Genomic DNA, 24,277 nt, shown 5'->3' with positions numbered 1-24,277 from the left:
GGAGGGGACAGGGGATCTGAAACAGGGTCTGTGCAGACAGCAGAGAGCCTGATGCGGGGCTTGAACTCATGAACCGTGAGATCATGGTCTGAGCTGAAATCAAAGTCAGACACTTAACCTAACTATGCCACCTAAGCACCCCTGTTCACCTTTTAGAGACAGAAAATTTACCTGCTGTGAAATAAGAGAAAACATAATATGTTGGTTTCTGCCCCGGTTCCTGGGACAAAGCTCCTAAAACACTTGCAATTTCCTAAGTGATAAGAGCATTAGGAGCATCTTTTGTTCTGCTATTTGGTCCCTGACCTTGAACCCTGACACAGGGTTTCTAAATCCCATGGAATTTCCTGGGTGAGACAAGAGTCTTCTATTCTAATGAGGGGACTCTTGGTGGGCTCCTGGATAGCTTTAGAAAGACCAAGCCATGAGAAGAAGCTTGGAACTTTTAGCCCATCCCTGCCACCCTCTGGGCAGGGGAGAGGAGCTGAAATGGAGTTAATGACTGATCACACCTAAGGGATGAAGCTTCCATTAGAACCCCCAAAAGTGTGGGGTTTGGAGAACTTCCAGGTTGGTAAACATGTACAGGTCCTGCGAGGGTGGAGTGCCAGCAAGCCCCTTCCCACATACCTTGCCCTATGCATCTTTGGCCACTCCTCTGTATCTTTCATAATAAACCAGTAAATGTAAGCAAATGTTTGCTTGAGTTCTGTGAGCCATTCTAACAAAGTTTTGAACACTATGTGGGGGTTGCTGGGAACCCTGATTTACAGCCAGTTGGTCAGAAGTACAGGTGACAACCTGGGACTTGTGGCTGGCTTTATGTGGGGCAGGGAGGGGGGCAGCCTTATGGGTTTGAACCCTTAACCTATGGGATGTGATGCTAACTCCAGGCAGACGGGGTCTGAATCCAACGGAATTCTAGGACACCCAGCAGGTATGGCTAAGAATTGCTCGGTACAGGGGAAAGCCCCACACATTCGGTGACCAGAAGTGTCACAGAAGTGACACTATATGAACAGTACAGGAGACACAGGAGTGTTTTTTCCTTTATACCTGCTCTTGATTTTGTGAAAACTGCATTTACCCTCAAAGAGCAAAGGAGAATCCAACTATGCTTCAATTAAAAAAAAAAATAGCCTAAACAAAGTAATGGATAAATAAAAGGTATACCTATTATTATTATTTTTTTAAAAGAGTAAAGGAGAATCTTAAAGGGGCTGGAGAGAGGAGCCCAGTGCAGGTAGTCTCATCAGGTTAGTACAGAGGAAGAGACTGCTAGCAGGATAGGGAAGAAGGCGAAAGCAGTGCAGGTCAAGCAAAATGAAGAATCACAGGAGGATGTCAGAATACTAGCAAAATCACTCGGTTCTTAACCACTTCTGACAGTAAATCACTTAGAGAACCTGATGGTAGGAGACCCCTCCTACAAGAGAAGTCCCAATTCTACTAATTTCAGGAGAGATTTGTGGATCTCCTCACTCCCCACCCCTAGAGATGATCTGGGTTGAAAGACCCTGATTTAAGGATGCCTCTGACTCTTGACTTTTAAAGATCTGGGAAGTCTTGGCCAGCTTGCAGGAGGATACTAATGCCAAAGTATAAGCTTTGAGATAAAAGCAGGGTTGGGTCAAGCAGAGACTGATAAGAGTTGAAGACTAATTAGACTACAATGATATAAACATTCAAGGAGAGACAACATCCACCACCACTAACCCTAATCCTAATGGATATGGCCTCAGAATCCTCAGCACTTCACATGCCCAGGAGCCAGGATTAATTTACCAGGGATGACAAGTAAGTAAAAATCTAGGGTGATCCCTGCTTTCACCTATTTGCTTAAAACTTTCTCCACTTTTATTTTTTAATGTGAATCTAGATTTCCACTGCTTGAGTTTGGCTACTTTAATAAACAGCTTTTTTTTTTTTTAATTCTTTCTCCTTTTGAGAATTTTCAAACCCCAGAAGAGTTTCAAATCATGACATTTCCTCCTTAAATACTTTAGCATTATTTCCTAAGAACAAGGACACGATTAATTTATCACATTCGAGAAACTGAACTCTGATAGGACACTGTTCTGTAATATACAGGCCATAGTCAAATATCTCTGCCCGAGTCTAATGAAACCTTCAGAATTGCTTAGTGTAGGTCAGTGCAGTACCCAGGACGCAATCAGACCTTGTACACCTCGTGTTGTCTTGTCTCCTTTGTCTCTGATAATCTAAAGCAGTCCTCAGTCACTTTTGGTCGTTCATGTCATTGACCTTTTTAATGAGACCAGGACATATGTTTTGAAAATGTCCCTCAATCTGGATTTGTCTGATTGTTTCTGATTACTGACTGTGATTAGATATCTGAAGTAAATGTTTTTTGGCAGAAATGCCACACAGGTGATACTGTATCTGTCCTTCTAGTGTTCACATTGGGATGTACCTGTCAAGTTTTACCTTTACTGGTGATGGTGAATTTTAACACTTGGTCAATCTGGTATCAGCTAGATTTTTCAACTGCAGAAAAATATTTTTTTTAGATTACTAAACAATCTATGGGGTGATGCTTCCAGATTATCTAGCTCTCCAGTAAGCTTTTATTCAGAGCTCTCAGCACCCATTAAAGCTCACTTGAATCAGTTACTACAACAGTGTTTACAAAATGGTGATTTTCTAACAGTATAATTTCTTCTACATTTGTAAAGTGCTTCTATAATCAGAGGCATTAGCATATTTTTCTACTTACTTTTTTTCCCCATTAAAAACCAGAACTGCTGGGTGGGCAATGTTTTGTAAAACAGAGCTCCCTACTTGTAGCAATTCTATTCTTTAATGAGAAAAAAAAAAAAAAACGGTAAGTAGAAAAATACGGTAATGCTGCTATAATCCTGACCACAAAATCAATTTTTCGGGACCAAAGAAACCTAAGAATTAACCTCCATTGGGCCCTGGAGTCAGAATGTCTAGGTTCAAACCCCAGCATAAAACTTAACCTCTCTGAACTTCAGTTTCTTCTAAATGAGATGTTACCTGCAGGACTCACGGCAGATGCTCAGGAAATGCTACACCTCACTGAGCTAATCCCACTTCTACTATTCTTCTTCATGGAAAGCACATGAAAGCATCCTCTGGAGGAGACCAAAGAGCTCCTACCACAGAAGTTTGGAACTCCTATTCCCTCTCGTTAATCTCTCCAGCCACCATGGGAAGCACTCAGGCACCTGCTGACCACCACAATCCTCCTGGCTTCCACAGGGATCTGTACTTCAGCTCAGGGAGTCCCCCAGTTGGGAGGTATCAGAAACCCACCCCCTACTGACACATGGCTTCTTCCCCTCTCCTGGGACTGAACCTTGGGGCAAGCCCAGTTCCGCTGGGCAGCTGAGACTTTCACCTGAGAAAGGCTGAGGCAGGAAGAAAACACAAATGAGCTGTCTGGGGCATCAGGCCACAAGTGGAGAGAGGTGCTTTTACCGTAAGCAAGCAGTTCTACTTTTTTACTGTAATCTTACCATTTTTTATTTTTAAAGAAAACAACATCCCTGGACAAAATCCCATTTAGCAGAGGTTTTACACCTTAACAGATGAACATGTTTGTTAGGTTCAAATCAGCTGCCGAGGTTTCAAGGAATTTTCATGCTCTTAGATAATTTTAGTAAATTTCCCGTAAAAAAAAGTTCAGGGAGCTGCTGTATTCCCACATAAAGCATTTGCGATGATACTTTCATAATTTCTGGTAGGTTACTATCAATGGCATCAGAGTTACTCCTATAGAAATCAATGACCTATTTTTACATGTAAAGCAGAACACTACATACTTTGGGTGAAAATTAAAACTGCTTTTAAGTTCTAGAATGGCTGCTGCTGAGGGAACAGGCAGATATAATTCAGGGATTTTTTTTGTAACTCAGTCAAGTTGCACAGATCGGCAAAGCCTGGCGTGTCTGTGCCTCAGTGAGTCTGCTCGCAAGTGGTCTGCCTTCTCTTCACTCTCCCTTTCACTGACTTAAGTCCTTCTCAAATGTTTATCTACCATATTTCACTGCTTCAAACCCAGTACTTATTCTTCTCCGACCCCTTGAAGAACTCAAGGGGGAAAAAAAGGATATGCTACGTTCTTTTATGAAATGAATACATCAATAAATCTGACAGAGGCAGATGACAGGTTATAGCAATTACAAACATCCTGCTGAGATCTGTCAGTGTTTTTTCTAAAACCTGATTTGTCATACCACTCTGTTCAAAGCCTTTGATATTTGCAAGAACATGGATGGATCTAGAGGGTGTTATGCTACATGAAATAAATCAGATCAAGAAAGACAAATGCCTTATGATTTCACCCATATGTAAAAAACAAAACAAATGAACAAAAACCAGACACTTAAATAGAGAACTGGTAGTTGCCAGAGGGGAGGGGGGCTGGGGGATGGGGGAAATAGGTGAAGGTGACGAAGAGGTACAAGGTCCCGGTGATAAAATAAGTCACAGAGATGAAAAGTACAGCATAGGGAATACAGCCAGTAATATTGTGATAATACTGTATGGTGACAGATGGTGACTACACTTGTGGACATGACAATAGGCACTCTTAACGGACCAAATGAAACTGGTGGTCACGGGACCAAAAGAGTGGCTCATGTGGCCCAAGCAGAATGAAGGCACGGCACCCAGAGGAGGAGGAGAATGGGGAGAAAACGGAGCTAGGGCTCAACTGGAAGCTTCCACAAAACCAAAGGTCAGGAGGACAGGAGGGGAAGGGAAGAAGCAATGGTTGGAGAACAGGACACACTGGACCTGAGACCAGAGATGTACCTCTGGGACATACCAGACAATGGGGTTTTAGGTTAGGCCCTTTTCATGTGGATTCCACGGCTGGCCAGGATGACGGCAGCACTGTGAGTGGGGGAAAGGAGTGTGTGGGGCACGAGAATGAAGGGTGAAGTTCTGTCACTGTGAAAGTGTACTGGTTTGAAACCAGCTGTACTGAATGGAGAAAACATTAGTGTCGTGGCATCCAGTTGGTGCCCATGGTTGCACGATGCTGATAAGTAGCTCTTATTGTGCTCAAGTTGAACCTGAATCTCCTGCCATGAGGCCGACATTCAGGGGCTCAATGTGTGAGCTGCTGAGCGACTTCAAAGTCACTTGATAATTCCTGACCGATATTTGGCTGCAGTCCATCCTCAGAAAGAATGAGGGTCTACTAAACCCTCGTTCCTTGATTCCTCCAGCAGGAAGTTCTTCAGACTCACACCAAGTAGAGCAAAGGCTCCACACCCAGTGCTCAAATGCCAGTTTCTTTTCTTACTCCATCTCCTGTGTTTACTCATCATGTAATCTGTTTGTTTTTCCCAAGTCAAAAAAGGAAAGATGGTAGGAACAAGCCTGGCATGGAAGAGAAAGCCACTTTTCTCTTTCATCTAGAGGCAGAAAGGGAGGGAGGGGGTACCTGGGAAGACAATCACTGGTCAGCAGAGTCAAAGAATCTTCTAATTAAGAGAGATCTTAGGGGTCCTCTTCAACACAATACAAATAACTTACCGTTTTAGGTAGCTAGTTCTATGCACAGGTAGTTTTAAGTATGAGAAAGGTCTTCCCCCTAATTAAAATCTTGATTCCTAAATGCCCATTCGTGGCTCTTGGTTCTCTTCTTTCAAGAACCACCACCAAATAAACAAACTGTATTTCACTTATCGATGGCATAAAATATCAACTGTGAGGTGTATTATTATCATATATATCATGAAAAAAATCCTGCCAATATGTTGGAAGACGCTGGCAAATGTAAGAAACACCCCAACTTGAAGCTGTACATCATGGAATGGAAGAAAATTCCTCTTCCGTGCAACAGTCCTTCAGATAGTCAAAGACATCTCGGGTACTCCACTTCGGACTTTTCCCATATTAACTAGTCCTAGAATCCCAAATTATTCATTAAAAAATTTCTTTTTTAATGTTTGTTTATTTTCGAGAGAGAGAAAGAGAAAGAAAGAAAGAGCAAGCAGGGGAGGGGCAGAGAGAGAGGGAGACACAGAATCCAAAACAGGCTCCAGGCTCTGAGCTATCAGCACAGAGCCTGAAGCGGGGCTCGAACTCACAAACCGTGAGATTATGACCTGAGCTGAAGCTGGATGTTTAACCAACTGAGCCAGCCAGGCACCCCTAAAAAATATTTTTAAAGAACCTGACACAGAAAAGCTGGAAGTATTGTATGAAAATCTCTCTTCCCTAAACCATTCAAGAGAAAGTTACTGGTGTGATGGGTCATCCCCTCCAAACACTTAGTGTGTACTCTCCTACAAACAAAAACCATTTGTGGACAGAGTACAACCACTCAAACCAGGAAATGAACACAGACACATTACTACTGCCTCATCTCAGAGTCCATTCAAGTGTCCCCAATTCCCAACAATGTCCCTTGGAGCAGACCCGGATCGGAGCCACGCACTGCATTCAGCCATCACATCTCATGACTCGCTGTCAGTCTGGTACAGACTTTCCTTGATGTCCATGACTTTGACACTTTTGAAGATTATATACAGCCCAGTGACTTTGCAGAATGTCCCTCATTCTGGATTTATCTGGTGTTTCCTCAGGGCTAGATTCAGGTCACGCACTTCTGGCAGCAACATCAAAAGAAGCGATGCTGTGCTTTTTCCGGTGTGTCCTACCAGGTGGTGGACAGTTATGACACATCCCAATACTGATGAAGTTCACTTTGATCATGTGGTTTTGTACAAGTGATGTTCTCCAGGCATTTCCACTGCAAAGTCACTCTTTTCCCCCTTTGGAATTAATAAATATTCTGTGGGGAGGAGGTATTTTGAGACTAGGTAAAACATTCCATTCCTCATCAAAATTTCAATTTACTCTTTTACTTTTTAGATTAGTATGAACTCATGTTTCTTATTTTACTTAATGGGCTAAAATCATTACTAGCGTTATTCACTTTGATGCTCAAATTCTAAATGGTAAAACACTGTTTACAGATTTTTTTCCCATCCTGTTCTTTTGTGGACATCAGTTTTTCAATGCCTTTTATTAAAATAAAATGCTAAAAATGCTAAAAATGAATACAACCCATCCAATATCAAGAGCAGCATGAGGTTAACCTCTCCCTACATATCATGACATTCTGAAAATTGTGTTCACAAGGATACGGCCTGAGTTTTCAACATATTTTTGGCAGCCATGGCTCACGTTAGTGTACACAGAGCTTATAGGATGGAAGGTTCCCACTTGGAACTGTTACCTAAGCCAGGTCTCCATGAACCCGTTACTAATTTTTTGAACCCACCTGCAGGTTCACTTAGTAAGTATTTTCTTTTTGTTGTTACATGTGTTCCAAGATCCACCTAGTTTTGTGTCATTTTCAAGCCAAGATACTTACATTTGTATTTTCTTACAAGTTTTTGATAAAAGAATTTTAAATGGGAGGAGAAAGAAAGGTTAAGTACTGAGTGGGGCGTTCCACCCAGGGAAGACCTGCAAGGGAAGCAGCCTCCGTCAGCTGGCACGCTGACCATCGGCACTCTAAAAGCCTTCAGAGCTGTTATTTGTGTTTAAGAATCTGTAAGTCTGAGAGCTCTGTGATCAACAAGAAAACGGATGGTGCGAGGTGGGAGCCAGCTTTCTCACTTTTCAAGTGGCAGTTTAAGGTAAGCAAGGGCCTAGCATGATGCAAGTGGTCATGGATTAGGGTTGGTGACATCGGGATGAATGCATTCTTAGCTTAATACAGACACAGAAGGTTACACACAACAGTACTTATGGATACGTGTATGTACAAGGGCTGGAATACACACATAGATCTCCTTGCTCTGTTAGCTGAGAGGACCCAGAAGCAACAGAACCTCATAGTAATGAGCACATCTAATGCCCAGAGCTTGGCTTCTAGTGTCATTCTCCAAAAACAGAAACCAGGCTTCCTGGGAGAAATGGCTGATTCTCAGGCTGGGACAGAAACTATATATAGGACGAGCCCAGAGCATCTCACAGCACCGGAAAGGAAGAACGTGCTCAAAAACAAGACAAACAAAAAACCAATACCCATGGTAATGGGTGCACGTCAAAGGACGCAGGAGCCAAGTGAAAGAGCTCCTAATGGCCAAATATAATTTAATTTGAGCAACAAAAATAAGCCCAGTAGTATTACATTACAATACGAAGTATAAAATAAATATCCACGAGTCCAAACTGATATAAATAAATGACTGAACAAATTAATAAGTAGAGAAGAAACAAATTATCCATGCAGAATAATTCCAGATAAGTAACATTCTGCCCTAAGGAGGGGAAGCTGAACTTCCCCCTCCTTAAGTGTGGGCTGTGCATGGTGACCTCCTTTATGGAAGAGAGAGAAGAGGAGCTTTCCAGTGGAGAAGGCTGAAAACACACCTGACAAACACCAGGTGACCAAAGTCTACACCAACAGTGATCATTCATGGTGATAATATGTATCCTTGATAGGATGTTGAGAATGACACTTTACTCCTGTGGTCTTCCTCTCAAAAACCCAGGTCCTCAGTCTAATCATGAAAAAAAGATCAAATAAATCCCAACTGAAGGACATCCTTCAAAATACCTAACAGCACTCCCCAAAACTGTCAAGGTTATCAAAAACAAGGGAAGTCCATGAAAGTGTCACAGCCAAAGACTAAGGAGATACAACGACATCCCCTCCTGGATAGGACCCTGGCACAGGCGGAGGACATTATGTAAAAATTAAGGAAATGTGAATCAAGTACAGACTGTAGTTGATGATGATGTACCTATACTGATCGGTTCATTAATTATAACACACGTACCACACTAATGTAAGATGTTAGTTACATAATAGAGGATACTGGGTGCAGGTCTATGGGAATTCTTTGTATTATCTCTGCAATTTTTTTTATAAATGTAAAACAGGTCTTAAAAAAATACAGTTTATTTAAAAAAAAAAGACTCATTACATAAAAGAACATCTTTCCATCAGGAAAAACGGAGGCTGGAAAACAAAGTTGCAACAGTTTTTAAGGTGCTGAAAGGAAAATACCATCAACTCAGAATTCTGTGTCCATGTTCTTGAAAAATGATGTCAGAAAAGGCACTTTCGGAGAAACGATGAGAGACTTCATCCCCAGCAGCTCTGCATTATGAGAAATGGTAAAAACTACCTACGTTGACAGGGAAAGGACACCAGACGGAACCTGGGACCAGGGAGAGAGAGGAACAAGGACACCAGACATGCTACTCTGTGGGTAAATATAAAAGTCTATCGTTTTTCTTTCATCATTTTGCCATTCCCATCTTCCCCGCCCTGTACCATCACTGAGGGACCCCCTTTCATTCCTCCTCTACACATCCCACAGACTTGGGAGTGTGACAGTGGGTCTCAGAGGAGCAGAAAAGGCCTCTCGGGACAAGTCCGCAAACTCTGGGGAAGGGTTTTATACTGCCACACAGACGGACAGGTGTCATTGGCACTTGGGAGGCATGGGCCTGGGAGACTAAACGCTATATAACACCAAGGGGAAACCTGCAGAGCAAAGAATTATCCTGCCTCAAATATCCCTCACTCCCCACACCCTAAAAACCCTGACCTGACGAGCACGAACACTGTAAGGCATCAGTCAGGGTTGGGGCCTTCTCATCGGGCCTCAAAGGCATGCCACCACCATCCCTAGTAGCCTAGCCTGTGGGACTCACTCTGAGCTTGCAACTGCAAATCCAGGTCAGCAGCATGTGAACAGCTATCAAGTAAGAAGTGTCTTCCATCCTGTAAACTTTGGAATGGATTTCTACGCTGCTATTCTAAACCTCTGTCAATCCCTTATATGATTCTGGCTTCCTCCTCTCTTTCACTGCTGGTGAGGAAAAGATAAGCACAAGAAAGGTAAAAAGGCAAATCAAGTGATGAGTTTAAGCAACCGACTTGGGATACAGAGCCTGCAAGGTCAGATAGACAGGAAGGCTAGTAGATACATTGTCTCAAGTCTCTGGCAGACGGAGGGGCTCTTCACGGCCACGTAAATTAAGATTCAGAGAAGTAAAGGAAAACTTCAGAGCTTCTAGAAAAGTTTCTGAATGGAATCATCAGCAGTTATTCTTTTACAAGTGATTTTTATTATTATTTTTTTTTTAATTTTTTTTTTCAACGTTTATTTATTTTTGGGACAGAGAGAGACAGCATGAACGGGGGAGGGGCAGAGAGAGAGGGAGACACAGAATCGGAAACAGGCTCCAGGCTCTGAGCCATCAGCCCAGAGCCTGACGCGGGGCTCGAACTCACGGACCGCGAGATCATGACCTGGCTGAAGTCGGACGCTTAACCGACTGCGCCACCCAGGCGCCCCCAAGTGATTTTTATTTTTAAAAAGCTACTGCTTAAGTGTTTCAGTTTTTTTTTGTTTTTTTTTTAGTTTTTATTTCAATTCCAGTTAGTTAATATGTAATGTTATATCAATTTCAGGAGCACAAAATAGTGATTCAATACTTCCATACATCACCTGGTGCTCACAATGACAAGTATATTCCTTAAATCCCCATCACCTATTTCCCCCATCCCCCACCCACCTCCCCTCTGGTAACCATCAGTTCTCTATGGTTAAGAGTCGGCTTCTTGGTGTGTCTCTTTTTCCCCTTTGCTTATTTGTTTCTTAAATTCCACACGATTGAAATCATGTGGTATTTGTCTTTCTCTGACTTATTTCACTTAGCATTATACTCTCCAGCTTCATCCATGTTATTGAAAATGACAAGATACCATTACTTTTTATGGTTGAATAATATTCCATTGTGTATATATACCACTTCTTTATCCATTCATCAATCAACGGACATTTGGGCTACTTACATAACTTGTCTATTGTAAATAATGCTGCTATAAATGTAGGGGTGCATGTATCCCTCTGAGTTAGTGTTTTTGTATTTTTTGGGTAAATACCCACTAGTGCGACTGCTGGATTATGGGAAGGTTCTATTTTTAACTTTTTGAGGATTTTCCATAGTGATTTCCACACTGGGTGCACCAGTTTGCATTCCTACCAACAGTGCATGTGGGTTCCTCTTTCTCTGCATCCTCGCCAATACCTCATTTCTTGTGTTGCTGACTTTAGCCATTCTGACAGGTGTGAGGTGACATCTCACTGTAGTTTTGATTTGCATTTCTCTGATGATGAGTGGTGATGAACATCTTTTCATGTGTTTATTGGCCATTTGGATGTCTTCTTTAGAAACATATCTGTTCATGTCTTCTGCCCATTTTAAACTGGATTATTAGTATTTTAGGTGTGGAGATTTAGAAGTTCTTTATATATTTTGGATACCAACCCTTTATCTGATCTGTCATTTGCAAATATCGTCTCCCATTCCGTAGGTTGCCTTTTAGTTTTGTTGATTGTTTCCTTTGCTGTGCAGAAGCTTTTTATTTCGATGAAGTCCCAATAGTTTATTTTTGCTTTTGCTTCCTTTGCCTCAGGAAACACATCTAGAAAAGAGCTGCTACAGCCAAATGTCAAAGAGGTTACTGCCTATGTACTCTTCTAGGATTTTTCTGGTTTCAGATCTCACATGTAACTCTTTAACCCATTTTGAATTTCTTTTTGTGTATGGTGTAAGAAAGTGGTCCAGTTTCTCCAACATGTCACTGTCCAGTTTTGCCAATACCATTTGTTGAAGAGACAGTCTTTTTCCTACTGGATATTCTTTCCTGCTTTGCCAAAGATAAAGGGACTATATGGTCGTGGGTTTATTTCTGGTTTTTCTATTCTGTTCCATTAAGTGTTTCAATTTTACCTTTTTTTTTTTTTTTTTTTTTTTTTTGCTAATTCTGAATTTTCTAAAGAGTGTATGGATCACATGGAGAAATATCTGCCAACTCCGGCAAAAAGATACACACAATTTAAACACTTACTTCCTGCCACAGCAGTGCATTTAAACTGCAGGCTCCATCTTTTCTGAGGCAATTAAATCCATATTCAGTAAGATCCAAAAAACTTTAAACACTAAAATAACAGTATGACTATCATTTATTTCTTGATGGTTTTTTTTTGAAAGGATAAAGATACTAGATTAACACTAAGTGACCCAAATTATTGATATTTAAAGATATTTTGCAGGATGTTTAGATATACCTTTACTGGCTTTCATAAAGTCATTTTTTTATATTCACAAAGTGAACTTCTGATATTTTACAAAGTGTGATATTTTTTAATTTATTGCTACACAATAAACATAGAGCTATGTAAGTTTTTTTTTTTTTTAAGAGAATATGATGGGAAAAAAGATGAAGGGCCATTCAGCAAATCCTGTTCAACCAGCCAAAGGAACAGTAAGAAGGACCTGATACTGCTGATTGATAAGATTGAAAAGCAACATTATTATTTGGTTACATCTTTATCTAAATTACATTTTCCTACTAACAGTGAAAAGAATGTCCACAGATTTATCCACAGATTCTTACAGACACACAGATAAAAGTGTAAGACATTTCCAACTTGATGATTTGACACAATTTAAGACTGTTAAACGGTAACAGAAAAGCCTATATACATTTTTAAAGTCCAAGAAAATAAATCCTTAACTTTGAGACAAATGTACATTATTTTAAACTATCCAAGAGCCCATAACTTCCCTTTTATATATACTACCACACATCCGCTAACTACATTACAAAGAACTCATTCTACTAACTAGAGGTAACAAATAAAACCACAAATTGAGCTGTCTTTCCTGTCAATGATGTCACGGACACTGCACTGGGAAAGTTGTCCTTCAGGCCGCAGATGAAGGGCATTCATTAGAACCAACACAAGCAAGCTCTTGAAACATCATTGACACAGGAAGAAAACAAAATACTGGTACTTAACACTGTAATTTTTAAATCAGTTATAAACTCTATCCTTAAATGGAAGGAAAAGCTCAATAAAAACTAAATATCTTAATAAAATAATTTCAATGCAGTACACACTTATTTTGCTCAAGGCATTCTGCTGACCACTGCAGACAACGGGAAAGGCACACTTTCACATAAAGAAATGAGCAGTCTTTTCCCTTCTGCCAATCAAATACACAAACAACAACATAAAAGGAGAAGGGTGGTACTGTCAGAGCGGTACAAAAAAAGGCCCTCTGAAGACTGCAGAGGCTTTCAACTGTAAACTCACTGAGGGCATCATCCAGGTGTCTTTTGGTTTTGGACTCTTACCAATTCGTATTAGTTCACATTACAATGCACAGCACAGAGGGGTACAAATCTAAGGTTTCTTGACTAAACTGGAGGGTAGGCAGAATTGATGTGTGAGCAGGGGAGGGCTAAGACATGGATCTTGGGTCCACTCCAGGAGATTATGGGTTATAAGTTGCAGGGGGCATCCAGTGCCGCTGGTGCAAGGGTCCTGGAACTTCAGGTGGGCAGTGCCACCCCACAGGGAGAGAAGGGGGTCTGTGGAGGGACAGGGGCACACTGATGAGCCAGGACAGCAAGCGCTTCTCAGCACGTAAGGAGTACAGCAGAAACAGAAGAGCAGAGAGCTGTGGCATGTTGAGCATTGTTGCGCTGAAATGCCGGAGGCTGGAGAAAGTTTGAGATGATGTATGTGCCGAGCCTGTGCTGTTTAATCTCACCCTCTTCCCATCCATCCCAGTCTCACTTGGCTCTGGGCTGAAACAGGATCTTCCTGTAACCACTGTCTCACTGACACCATGAGAAATGCTAATCAGCCAGGGGCCAGTTTCCCAGGGCCTTCCTGCTTCCAGGCTCTTCCCCTAGGGGGAGGCGACCCATGCTTTGTGGGGCCTGTTTCCCCACTAGTCCTTCCCTCTATGCCTCCTGCTGGGTTTCCCAAGCCCACACTTAGGTGCCAGAGAAGCCAGGAAGAACTTTCTAGCTGCTCAAGACAGCAACCATCTACAGAGAAGAGCTTCGAACTGCCTAGTGCTGTGGCCTGGCCAGTGTGTGACGCCACACTGCAGGGCCCCTAGCAGAGCGCTGGGACCGAGGAGGCACTCGAGTTAGGTGACATCAGGCTTGCCGGCTGAGAACTACACTTCCCTTGTCTTTCCAAATCCCTGCCATCACTAATAACTGGTCCTTACTTTGGGCACATGTCTGCTTTGAGGATGAGGCCTTTTAGCCCAATTCACTATTACCCTGTCCACCCCTTCAGCCAAACTCCCCTCACCCTCCAGTACCTAAACTTTGTGTTTTTCCCACCTCAGAGCCTTCACCCCTGAGGATTCTTCTGCCTAGAAGACTCTCCTCAACTTGTGATTTCCTATTCAAATGTCATTTCCTCAGGGTGGCCCTCTCTGATTCCGTGGATTTAAGTCTGCTTCATAAAGACTTTTCATCATTATAATTTTTTTAATGTCTATTTATTTTGAGAAAGAAAGAGAGAAGAGAGAGCGCACGCACACGAACAGTGCAAGGGCAGACAAAAAAGGAAGGAGACCCAAGCAGGCTTGCACTGTGACCAAAGAGTGGGGCTCAAACCCATGAACCATGAGATCACAACCTGAGCCGAAATCCGAAGTCAGACGTTTAACCAACTTAGCCACCCAGGCACCCCCATAATTATGATTTCTAATTCAGTGTTTATCATCTCTGCTTGATTTTGACTCCATGAAAGCAGGTATCATGTGGGTCCTGTTTACATCAGGAGAACTGATAGGAGCTCAAAAAACTATGCTGATGAATTAGCATATAGAACCCAAATCCCTCTGCTTGCTGTCAGTGGGCCCACAGCCTCATTTTCTACCATTCATCCTCACACTCCTGCCCCTCCAGGCAGGTTTCTGACTCATATGATTACCCTACAGACTGTCTTTGGTCAAATCCTGACCACCATTTAGGGCCCAGCACAATGAAAGCCTCCACTGTGAAGTCCTCTGATAAGTTCCTTCCAGCCATCAGAGTCAGTAAGTCTTCCTTGGTATCACTAGGTCTTATCAAGTCAGCACTCAGTGGGTCCCAATTATTTCCTGCATGTTTGTCTCTCTGTTGGAGTAAATGTTCCTTAAGAGCATGTACTTACTTGCATATACTTCTTCTGTAGATCCCTACAGTGTTCATCACAGAATGCTTGGCACAGAACAAATGTAATTTAATACTTGTTGATTAATTATTTTATACTAAGACAAGAATGAAGAAAGTATACTCAGAAATTAAAAAAAATAAGTACAAGTCTTAGAGAAACATATTGATCTCATAATTACAAAAGAAATAGTGCTCACTCAAGGCCCAAGAATAAAGAATAACAAAAACAGCACAATTTAACAAATTCGTTATCGCAATAAATGCCATGGCAAATTACAGGTCAGTGACACACCCTTGAATATGATTCTGAAAGATGAATAAAAGAGTGGGATTCCTATAGAAACAGAGATCTGTAAGACAAAATAGCCCACAGCGTTTTTATGAGGTGATGAATATGTTAACAAATGCACCACCACTGGAGAAGAGACTGAAACCAAGAGTGAATTGTTTGGAAAACAGAAGACAGAATAAAAGCCTAGGGGCTCAAAGAAGAAAGGGCAAAAACTCTTATCGAGAAACATCCCAAACCCTTTCACACCCCATAATGAGCTTGTTTGCACAAAATGGCATTTTAAATTTTCTCTAATTGAAAGTCAAAATTAGGAGCCGCCTGGGTGGCTTAGTCAAGCGTCTGATCCCCTCAGGTCATGATCTCACGGTTCCTGAGTTCAAGCCCCAAATTGGCCTTTGTGCTGCCAATTTAGAGCCCACTTTGGATCCTGTCTCCCCTTCCCCCTCTCTCCCTGCCCCTCCCTTGGCTCAAGCATGTGCTTTCTCTTTCTCAAAAATTAACATTTTTTTTAAAGTAAAAATTAAAATTGTTTTTCAGAAATCTTTTCAATGAATGGATTTACTTCCACTGCTTTTAAATACAAACATGCTTTCATTTAAATAATCTATGTAACTTTTCAGATTAAATAAACTACACCAATCTAGAGCAGTTCGGTTGCAATAAAGACTTCCTAACTCTAAAAATATATAACTAACCTCTGTGTTTAGGTCATGACTTGAGAGTTAATCTTTCTGTCTCAAACACACAGGCACTTAGCATGTCTCTACTTAAGCAAAGTGACTGTCTTTATTTTCACATTTTAATTGCTTGCATTTTAATATCATTCTATCCTTATATGCTCTTTAATGTCCTACCCTAAATACTTAAAATGAGAACCAAAGTCACAAGAGATCACCTCATGAATACTTGCTGTAAGTTTCTCAAAGTAAGAATACGTAAGGGCGTACAACTCAAAGAAAACTTCCAGTTTAAGAATCTTTGTGTTGCTTCTGAACTTTAGCCTGCATTACACTTTTTTTTTTTTAAATGTCTACACCCAATGTGGGGCTCAAACTCATGACCCTGAGATCAAGAGTCACACGCTCCACTGACTGAGCCAGCCAGGCACCCCTGAACTTTTGAACAACAGCTGAATGAAGTATAACTTACATGCCATCACATCCACTTTTTGTAAAGTGTAAATTCGATGGTTTTAGTAAATTTATGGGGGTGTGCAACCACCACCACAACTTAGTTCTAGTATATTTCTATTATCCCCAAAAGTTCCCTCATGCCCAAATGGTTAATCTTCACACCCAGCCCCCAACCCACGCATCCACTGACCTGTGCAGCTTCTGTCTCTTTGTGACTTTTCTAGACATTTCACGTAAATGAAATCACGCTATATGCGTAATACATGCATTTCATGTGGCATAATGCTTTTGAGACTTATTGTTGTTGCAGGTATCTGTAGTTAATGCCATTTAATTGCTGAACTGTATTCTGTTCTATGCATATGCCATGTTTTGCTTCTCTACTCACCAGCTGATGAACATTAGCATTGTTTCCACTATTTTAGCTATTGTAAATAATGCAATGAGTATTCACGTACAAGTTTTTGTGTGGATATTTCATTGTTTTCTTTTCTCTTGGGTAGATTCCTGGGAGCAGGACTGCAGAGTCATATGGTAAATTTATGCTTAACTTAAAAAAAAAAAAAAACCCTGACAAACTGTCTTCCAAACTGATTGTACTATTTCACATTCTTACCAACAATACATGAGGGTTTCAGTTTACCCACATCCTCAATAAAACGTGGTAATATCTGACTTTTTTTATTATAGTCATTCTAGAGGTATGAAATAACATCTCATTGTTGTTTGTTGTTTTGATTGTTTTCTAATGAATAATGAAATGGTTAATCATTAAATCCTTTGCCTGTTGTAAAATTAGGTTGTCTTGTTATCAATTTATGAGTTCTTCATATACCAATCATTTATCAGATCTATGAGTCAGAAATCTTTTCTCCCAGTTTGCGGCTTGTCTTTTCATTTTCTTCATGGTGTCTTCTGAATAACAAGGTATTTTACTTCTGATGACTAACACTGTTTTTGTCTTTTATGGATAGTGCTTTTTGAGTAAGAACTTTCTGTCCCAAATCACAAAGACTTTCTCCTATGATTTCTTGTACAAGTGTATATAGTTTTACTTCTTACATTTTGTCTAATAACTATTGTGAGGTAACTTTTATACAGTATAAGGTAAAGGTCTTAGTTCCTTTTTGTCTTTTGCATCTGGCAAACAACTGTTCTGGCACCACCTGCTGAAAAGACTATCTCTTCCCCACCAAAATGTCATGGCACCTTTGCTGAAAAGCAATGGAGTATAAAAGAAGGATTTTACTTCTAGACTTTCAATTCAGATCCATTGGTCTAAATGCCTATCCTTTACACCAATGCCGCAATGCCCTAGGATTACTGAAGTTTTTAAATCAAGTAGCATGAAGCCTTTCAACATCGTTGTTGTTCTTCAAAATTATCTGGGCTACCCTAAGGACTCTGAATTTGAGGACTCTCTTAACAATTTCTACAAAACATCGTATTTGGAAAGTTTTCAGTTATTAATTCTTGAAATATTTCTTCCTGCCACTTTCTCTCCTCTCCTCTGGGAGAGGGTCCCACAGGCCTTTGAGCTTCTGTTCATTTTCTTCAAAATTTTTTTTACAACTTGTTCTTCAGAGTGGATAATCTCTATTGCTCTATCTTTAAGCTCACGGATTCTTTCTTCTGCTATTTTGAATCTGCTGCTCAAGTCCTCGAGTGAGGTTTTTCATTTCCAAAATCATACTCTTCAATTCCATGATTTCTACGTGGCTCTTTTTGGTAAGTTTTACATCCTTTATGGAGAGTCTCTATGCATTGGCTCATTGGTGCCATTCACTGTTATCATGTTTTCCTTTACTTCTTTGAGCATACTTAACATTAATCCCTTTGAGGTCTGCGTCTACTAAGTTCACAGCTGGGAACACAGAGGCAGGTTATGCAGACTCTGAGAATGAACTGCAGTTTCATGCTTCTTTGCACAGCCTGTCATCTTTATGCTAACATTATGAAACAAGACATTTCAGACAATATACTGTTGCAACTCTGAATTCTGATCTTTTTTTGCCTTTAAGGTTGCTGTTGTTGTCTTGTTTGCTCGTTTTGTTTAGTAACGTTACTGGGCCACACCTGTGAAATATACTTCCTCTCTGGTGCACAGCCACTGATGTCTCTGCTCAGTTTCATATTTTTTCAATATTCTTTTCTTCCTTCTTCTCTAGACTAGCTTCCTAAGGACTGCCACTGTGTCTCATAGAAACTAGCTGTCAGCCAGTTCCTGGACACAGGTGGTACTCAAACATCTCAAATTAGTCAGGCTTCTGTCATCTGCTAATGGATCTGGTTGTCAGGAGAGAAAGTTCAAAGTTCTGGCCACTTCCAATCCTGCCTGGGTTACTTCTATAGGTCCCTTCTGAGTCTCCTATGTGTGTGCACATCATAGTCTCAGGGTCATACAGGAGTGTAAACAGCTCCAAATCAGTGGTCACCACGGAGCGTATGGTCTCAGGCAAGAACACAGCTAGGTACAACCTTGGGCTGGGAGAGACAGATACTGGCCTTTCTCTATCTCCCTGTCCCCACAAAGTCACTTCCAAGGACAACAGGTCAGGCATGCGTATCACCCACCTTTCCGTCCCTGCAGAGCAAGCTATCAGATCTTGCCACTCACTCCACTCTGGCAGAAACTCCATGCAGCATAGCCTGGGGAGTGTGGGAAGCAGCCCCTGGCCAAACACCACAGCTTCCCATTGTTCTTACCCAAAGTTTGGCAGTTTTTCAAAACATAAACGTGCCTCAGATCGTTGTATGCCTCTGGCTGATTTCCAGAACACTGAAGTGGATGCTTCTGTCAGTTCTGTTCAGTTGTATACTTGCTTTCTTTTAAGAAAATTTGCTGATCTCCTCACTTGGTCACAGCCAGAAATGCCACCCTTCTATTTACCTTTTGATCCTTTATAGAGCTTTTCTTTCTTAGGAATTTTATTGTGACAGATTTCAAAAACCAAAAAATTATAGAGAATACAATGAATATCTCTGTACTCAACCCTCAGCTTAAGAAGTGACACATTACAGATATGTCTGAACCTCATTATTCTCCCTGATCCTACTTACATTTCCCTCTCCGGAAAGAACCATGATCCCCAAATTTGGTATTTGCTAATCTAATGTGTGTTTTTGCTATTTCATACCTATATACATGCGTATATGGCAACTGCTATCTTGCATTTTTTTAACATTCAAATGCTATTTGTACATATTCTACAACTTACTCTTTTTTGCTCATTATTGTGTTTTGGGCATTTATACATATAAATACATGTGGCTTTAATTCACTGACAGTTAACTGCTATACAAATATGCCATAATCACTGTTCTCCTGTGATGGACATCTGGGTGTTTCCAGTACTTTGCTGTTACAATGCTGCTATGAATACTCTTGTTTGTTTCCCATGCACATATCCAGAGTAACAAGAGGATGACAGAGAGGGACTGTGAATGTTTGTGTAACTATGTGAAATCTCCCACTGGCTCCCACACGGCTGGAGGTAGAAAGTGGGAGATCTCCTAAGAAGGATAAACAGTGGTTATCCTTCACACTGGGGATGCATGGCCTTTCATAGAATCTAGGTTTAGAGTCACAAGAGGCCTTCCCAGACAGGAAGCAACTTGTCCTATGTCACGGAGCAAGTCAGTGGGAAATTTGGGACTAAAACCTAGGTTTCCTGTTTTCACTTCCTTGTTTCTCAAAGCAAGATCTGTGGACTAGAGGCATTAGCATCACCTGGAAATTTGTTAAAAATACAGAATGTCAGGCTGTACCCCAGATATGCTGAATCAGAATTTGCATTTTAACGAAATGCCCAGGTGGTCTATCGTACACTGAAGTACTGAAAAATACTCTAGAGTATGTATATAGGCATGAAATTACTGTATCACAATATATGCATTCTTTAGCAATATCACGTAATGCCAAATTTCTCTCTGAAGTATTGTACCAATTTACTTTCCCACCTTACTCTGATTTTTTAGGTGTCTAATTAGAACATGAAGCCATTTCTTACTGCTCATACATCTACTTTTATTCCATTTGCCTCATCAAGGTTCCATTTCCTAAGAATATATCCACAAACTCTAGCCCTAAATTTCCCTACCTGTGCTATGATACCCTAAGCTGTAATAAAAGGATTACATGGTTAAGTAAGTTTGGGAAATCACAGATTAATCTAGGTAGAACAAGTTCTTAACTCTAACACTCCTCAGAGGCCTCAGAATGTCTACCAGGAGCCACTACAAGTAGACTACATTTCAAGCATTTTCCTAAATTTATTTTACCATTTACCTTTTTTCTGCCATGGGTCATCTACAAACATATATGAATTAACTTACGTTTCAAGGGAACACAGATGGAAATCTGTGCTAATTTATACAGGCTTCCTTCCTTTTTAAAACAAAAATCATTTAAAAAATAAAAAAGGGTATCAATTTCTTCTCTTATAATCCTCAGATCTCATATTTGAGAAAGACTTGTTCTAGCTACTTCTCTGCAGTTTTGCATATGTAAAATAACATCACCAGAAAAGAAAAATATATTTTGCTCAGATGAGTTTCTCCCTCTCCATTTTTCTCCATGTTTTCAGTAAGAAGTCAGTATGGAATGATCAGGTCCAAAATTTCAAATAGTTTTTCTTGACTCTGAAACAGCCAAGGAGAACAAACTGGCACCTGCTCTGAGGCCCAGAGCAGAAAAGCCACTGTCTCTAGTCCAGAGTTCCCACACAGATGGCCAGCTGAATAAGACTGGCCCTTAATCTCCTTTTGGTTTCCCTGAAGAAATTAAAAGTTACAGGTCTCCAGAGATCTCTGGAGAGTGAAAATCACTCATTCTTGCGATTTCATTACTTATGCTTTCCTACAATTTCAGTTTTTCTGCAGTGAGCATGTGTCAGTTTTGCAACTACAAAAAATACAGTCCTAAAAGGTTTAACCTGAAAGGAAGAAAAATCACAGAATGAAATTTAAATCCATCTCATTACTCTATCAAAATACACACAAAAGGTGACTCTCAGTGAGGATGAGGACGCCTTTGAAAGGTAATGGTCTAAAATTGATTACATGATGATATGATTAAAAGTTAATTCTTTAAGTCATTTACCTTTAAAATACTTATCAACACAGTGGCGCCTCAGTGGCTCAGTTGGTTGAGCATCCGACTTTGGCTCAGGTCATGATCTCATGATCTCATGGTCCGTGAGTTCGAGCCTCATGTCAGGCTCTGTGCTGACAGCCTGGAGCCTGCTTCACATTCTGTGTCTCCCTCTCTCTCTGCCCCTCCCCCACTCATTCATTTTCTCTCTCTCTCTCTCTTTCTCTCTCTCAAAAATAAAAAAAAAATTAAAATACTTATGAATACAGAACTCAACTTCATCTAGGTTTCAACTTTAAGAGATCAGAGACCACTGGCGGACCTATGCTCAGTCTCCCTCCTGTTGCCAATTCTCTTGATGTGTAAGATGGGAGAGTACCTGCACCATGCAGTTATGGTGAGGACTAAGAAAATATGTATTAAAAAGCTCCATATAATATGTCAGCAGGGAAACACAAATTAAAACAACTTATTAGAATGGCAAAAAATCCAGAGCACTGGTCACACCAAATGCTGGCAACAATGTGGAACAGCAGGAGCTCTCATTTACTGCTGGTGGGAGCGCAAAATGGTACAGCCACTGGGGAAGATGGTTTGGCGGTTTACAAAATGAAACATGCTTCTACTATACAGCTCAGCAATCACACTCTTTACTATCTACCCAAAGGATGTGAAAACTTAGGCTCACACAAAATCTGCACACAAATGTTTATACCAGCTTAATTCATAACTGCCAAAACTTGGAAGTAACCAAGATGTTCTTCAGGAGGTGAAGAGATAAACTGTGGTATATCTAGAAAATGCAATATTATTGGGGTGCCTGGGTGGCTCAGTCAGTTAAGTGTCCGACTTTGGCTCAGGTCATGGTCTCAATAGTTCATGGGTTCAGCTCTGTGCTGACAGCTTGGAGCCCGGAGCCTGCTTTGGATTCTGTTTCCCTCTCTCTCTGCTTCTCCCCTAATCGCTCTCTGTCTCTGTCTCTCTCTCAGAAATAAACCATTAAACAAAAAAGTATAAAGAAAAGAAAACGGAATGTTATTTAGCACTCAAAAAATGCACTATCAAGCCATGAAAAGACATGGAGGAAACCTAAATGTATAATACTAAGTGAAGCCAGTCTGCAAAGGCTATGCACTGTATAATTCCAACTATAAGACATTCTGGAAAGGCAAAACTATGGAAATAGTAAAAAAAAACAAAAACAAAAACAAAAACAAAAAAAACCCACAAAAAACAGTGGTTTCCAGGGGTGGGGAAGTAGGAAGATGGGGGGAAGGATGAATAGGGAGAGCACAGAGGATCTTTAGGGAAGTGAAAATACTCTGTATGATACCATAATGATGGATTCATGTCATATCTGTCCAAACCCACAGAATGGAGAACAGCCGAAGTGACCCCCAAAGTAAACCAGGAACTGTGGGTGATTATAATAAGTCAATGCAGGCTCACTGACTGTAATGAATGTACTGTTCTGGCTGGGGTGTCGATAGTGGGGGAGGCTCTTTACGTGTGGGGCTGTGTGGGAAATCTCTGTACTTTCCACTATTTTGCTGGGAACACAAAACTGCTGTAAAGAATAAAGTCTATTATAAAACATCCCCCCGCCCCCCAAAGCTTATAGTCCACTGCCTGGCATATGTATAGTAAGTGCTCAATAAATTGCAACTACTGTTATTAAAGCAGTTACATTAGAAACGAAGAAACACCGTTTCTACTGTAGTAATGCTAATCGCTGAATCAGTCTCAACATTTATCCTGGTAAGATAAAAAGCATCCTTCTCGAAGAGGTAATCCTTGGGAGTCCATGACATAACCTGGACAAGTGATTCTGAATAGAATACATGTTATTTTTCAAAATTATCAAGTGGAATGTAGAAATGTAAAATGACTAAGAATTTAGTCACAACCAGTTACGTAGTAAGTGCAAGTTTTACAGACTCTGTTGTCATTATTTAAGAAAAGGATTCAACTAAAGGAAAAAGACATGCATCTCAATAAATAAACAATAATACCAAAAATGAACATAAAAAAATGAATATAACCATAGAATGATGTTGTAAATGATGTGGATTCAGCGGTGGTAGAATGCTTACCCACAACGCACTAATATCTAGAAGGAAAAACAAAACTCACACCCCCCCGGTTTTGTTTACCTGGATGAGTCATGGTAACAGGCTCCTCTTTGGATTTATTATTGTAGATGACCACGGCCACTGCATTGTGGAAAGCAGCCCGTGATATTTTCTCTTTAAATGTGCAATTTCCCCTCTGCAGCAAGGCAATCCACTGTTTGATATTAGGAGGGACAAAGAACCGTGTTTGAGGATCACAGCCCAGATGATCAGCAACTAAACAGAAAAGGAAAAAAAAAAAAAACATTAATTTTTTTCTCAAGTAAGGATAAATAAAATCGATCTTTATCAAAGTGCTCAACTGTTCCCCCAAATCTTCTGGATACCCAAGGCACTTCAAGCAGCTCACTGTCAACAGAGCTATGAATATAGCCATGAAGGACAATACAATGAACCTGCATCCGTATCTGTACAAGGAGAGAGATGCTCCATTGAGATGTTAACCGTGGTGCAAATTAAAACCCTGAAAAATTCTGTGTAACTTCAGAGACTGACAAAGGTAAAAAAGACTGATAATGCCCAGGGTACGCTGGTGAAGAGAGGAGGAAGAAAAAGCAGACACAGAAATCCCAACACCAAGGTGACTAATCTACCCCGAATTCTGCTTTCGTCACATCT

General features: G+C 40.7%; 1 protein-coding gene across 3 annotated transcripts in view; it reads right to left on the bottom strand.

The window, feature by feature from the left end:
• RNF130 (ring finger protein 130) overlaps positions 1-24,277 on the bottom strand; it is a 135,255-nt gene that overhangs the window by 78,661 nt on the left and 32,317 nt on the right. For all 3 annotated transcript variants that reach the window (XM_027076944.2, XM_027076943.2, XM_027076945.2), the window contains exon 2: positions 23,681-23,875. In XM_027076944.2, coding sequence (XP_026932745.2) covers positions 23,681-23,875 — 195 coding nt within the window. The remainder of the gene's footprint in view (positions 1-23,680; positions 23,876-24,277) is intronic.

Source organism: Acinonyx jubatus, chromosome A1 (genome assembly GCF_027475565.1).
Source record: "Acinonyx jubatus isolate Ajub_Pintada_27869175 chromosome A1, VMU_Ajub_asm_v1.0, whole genome shotgun sequence".
Classification (NCBI taxonomy): domain Eukaryota; kingdom Metazoa; phylum Chordata; class Mammalia; order Carnivora; family Felidae; genus Acinonyx; species Acinonyx jubatus.
Note: the sequence above shows the minus strand (reverse complement) of the source record. Positions and strands in the feature narration are given on the sequence as shown.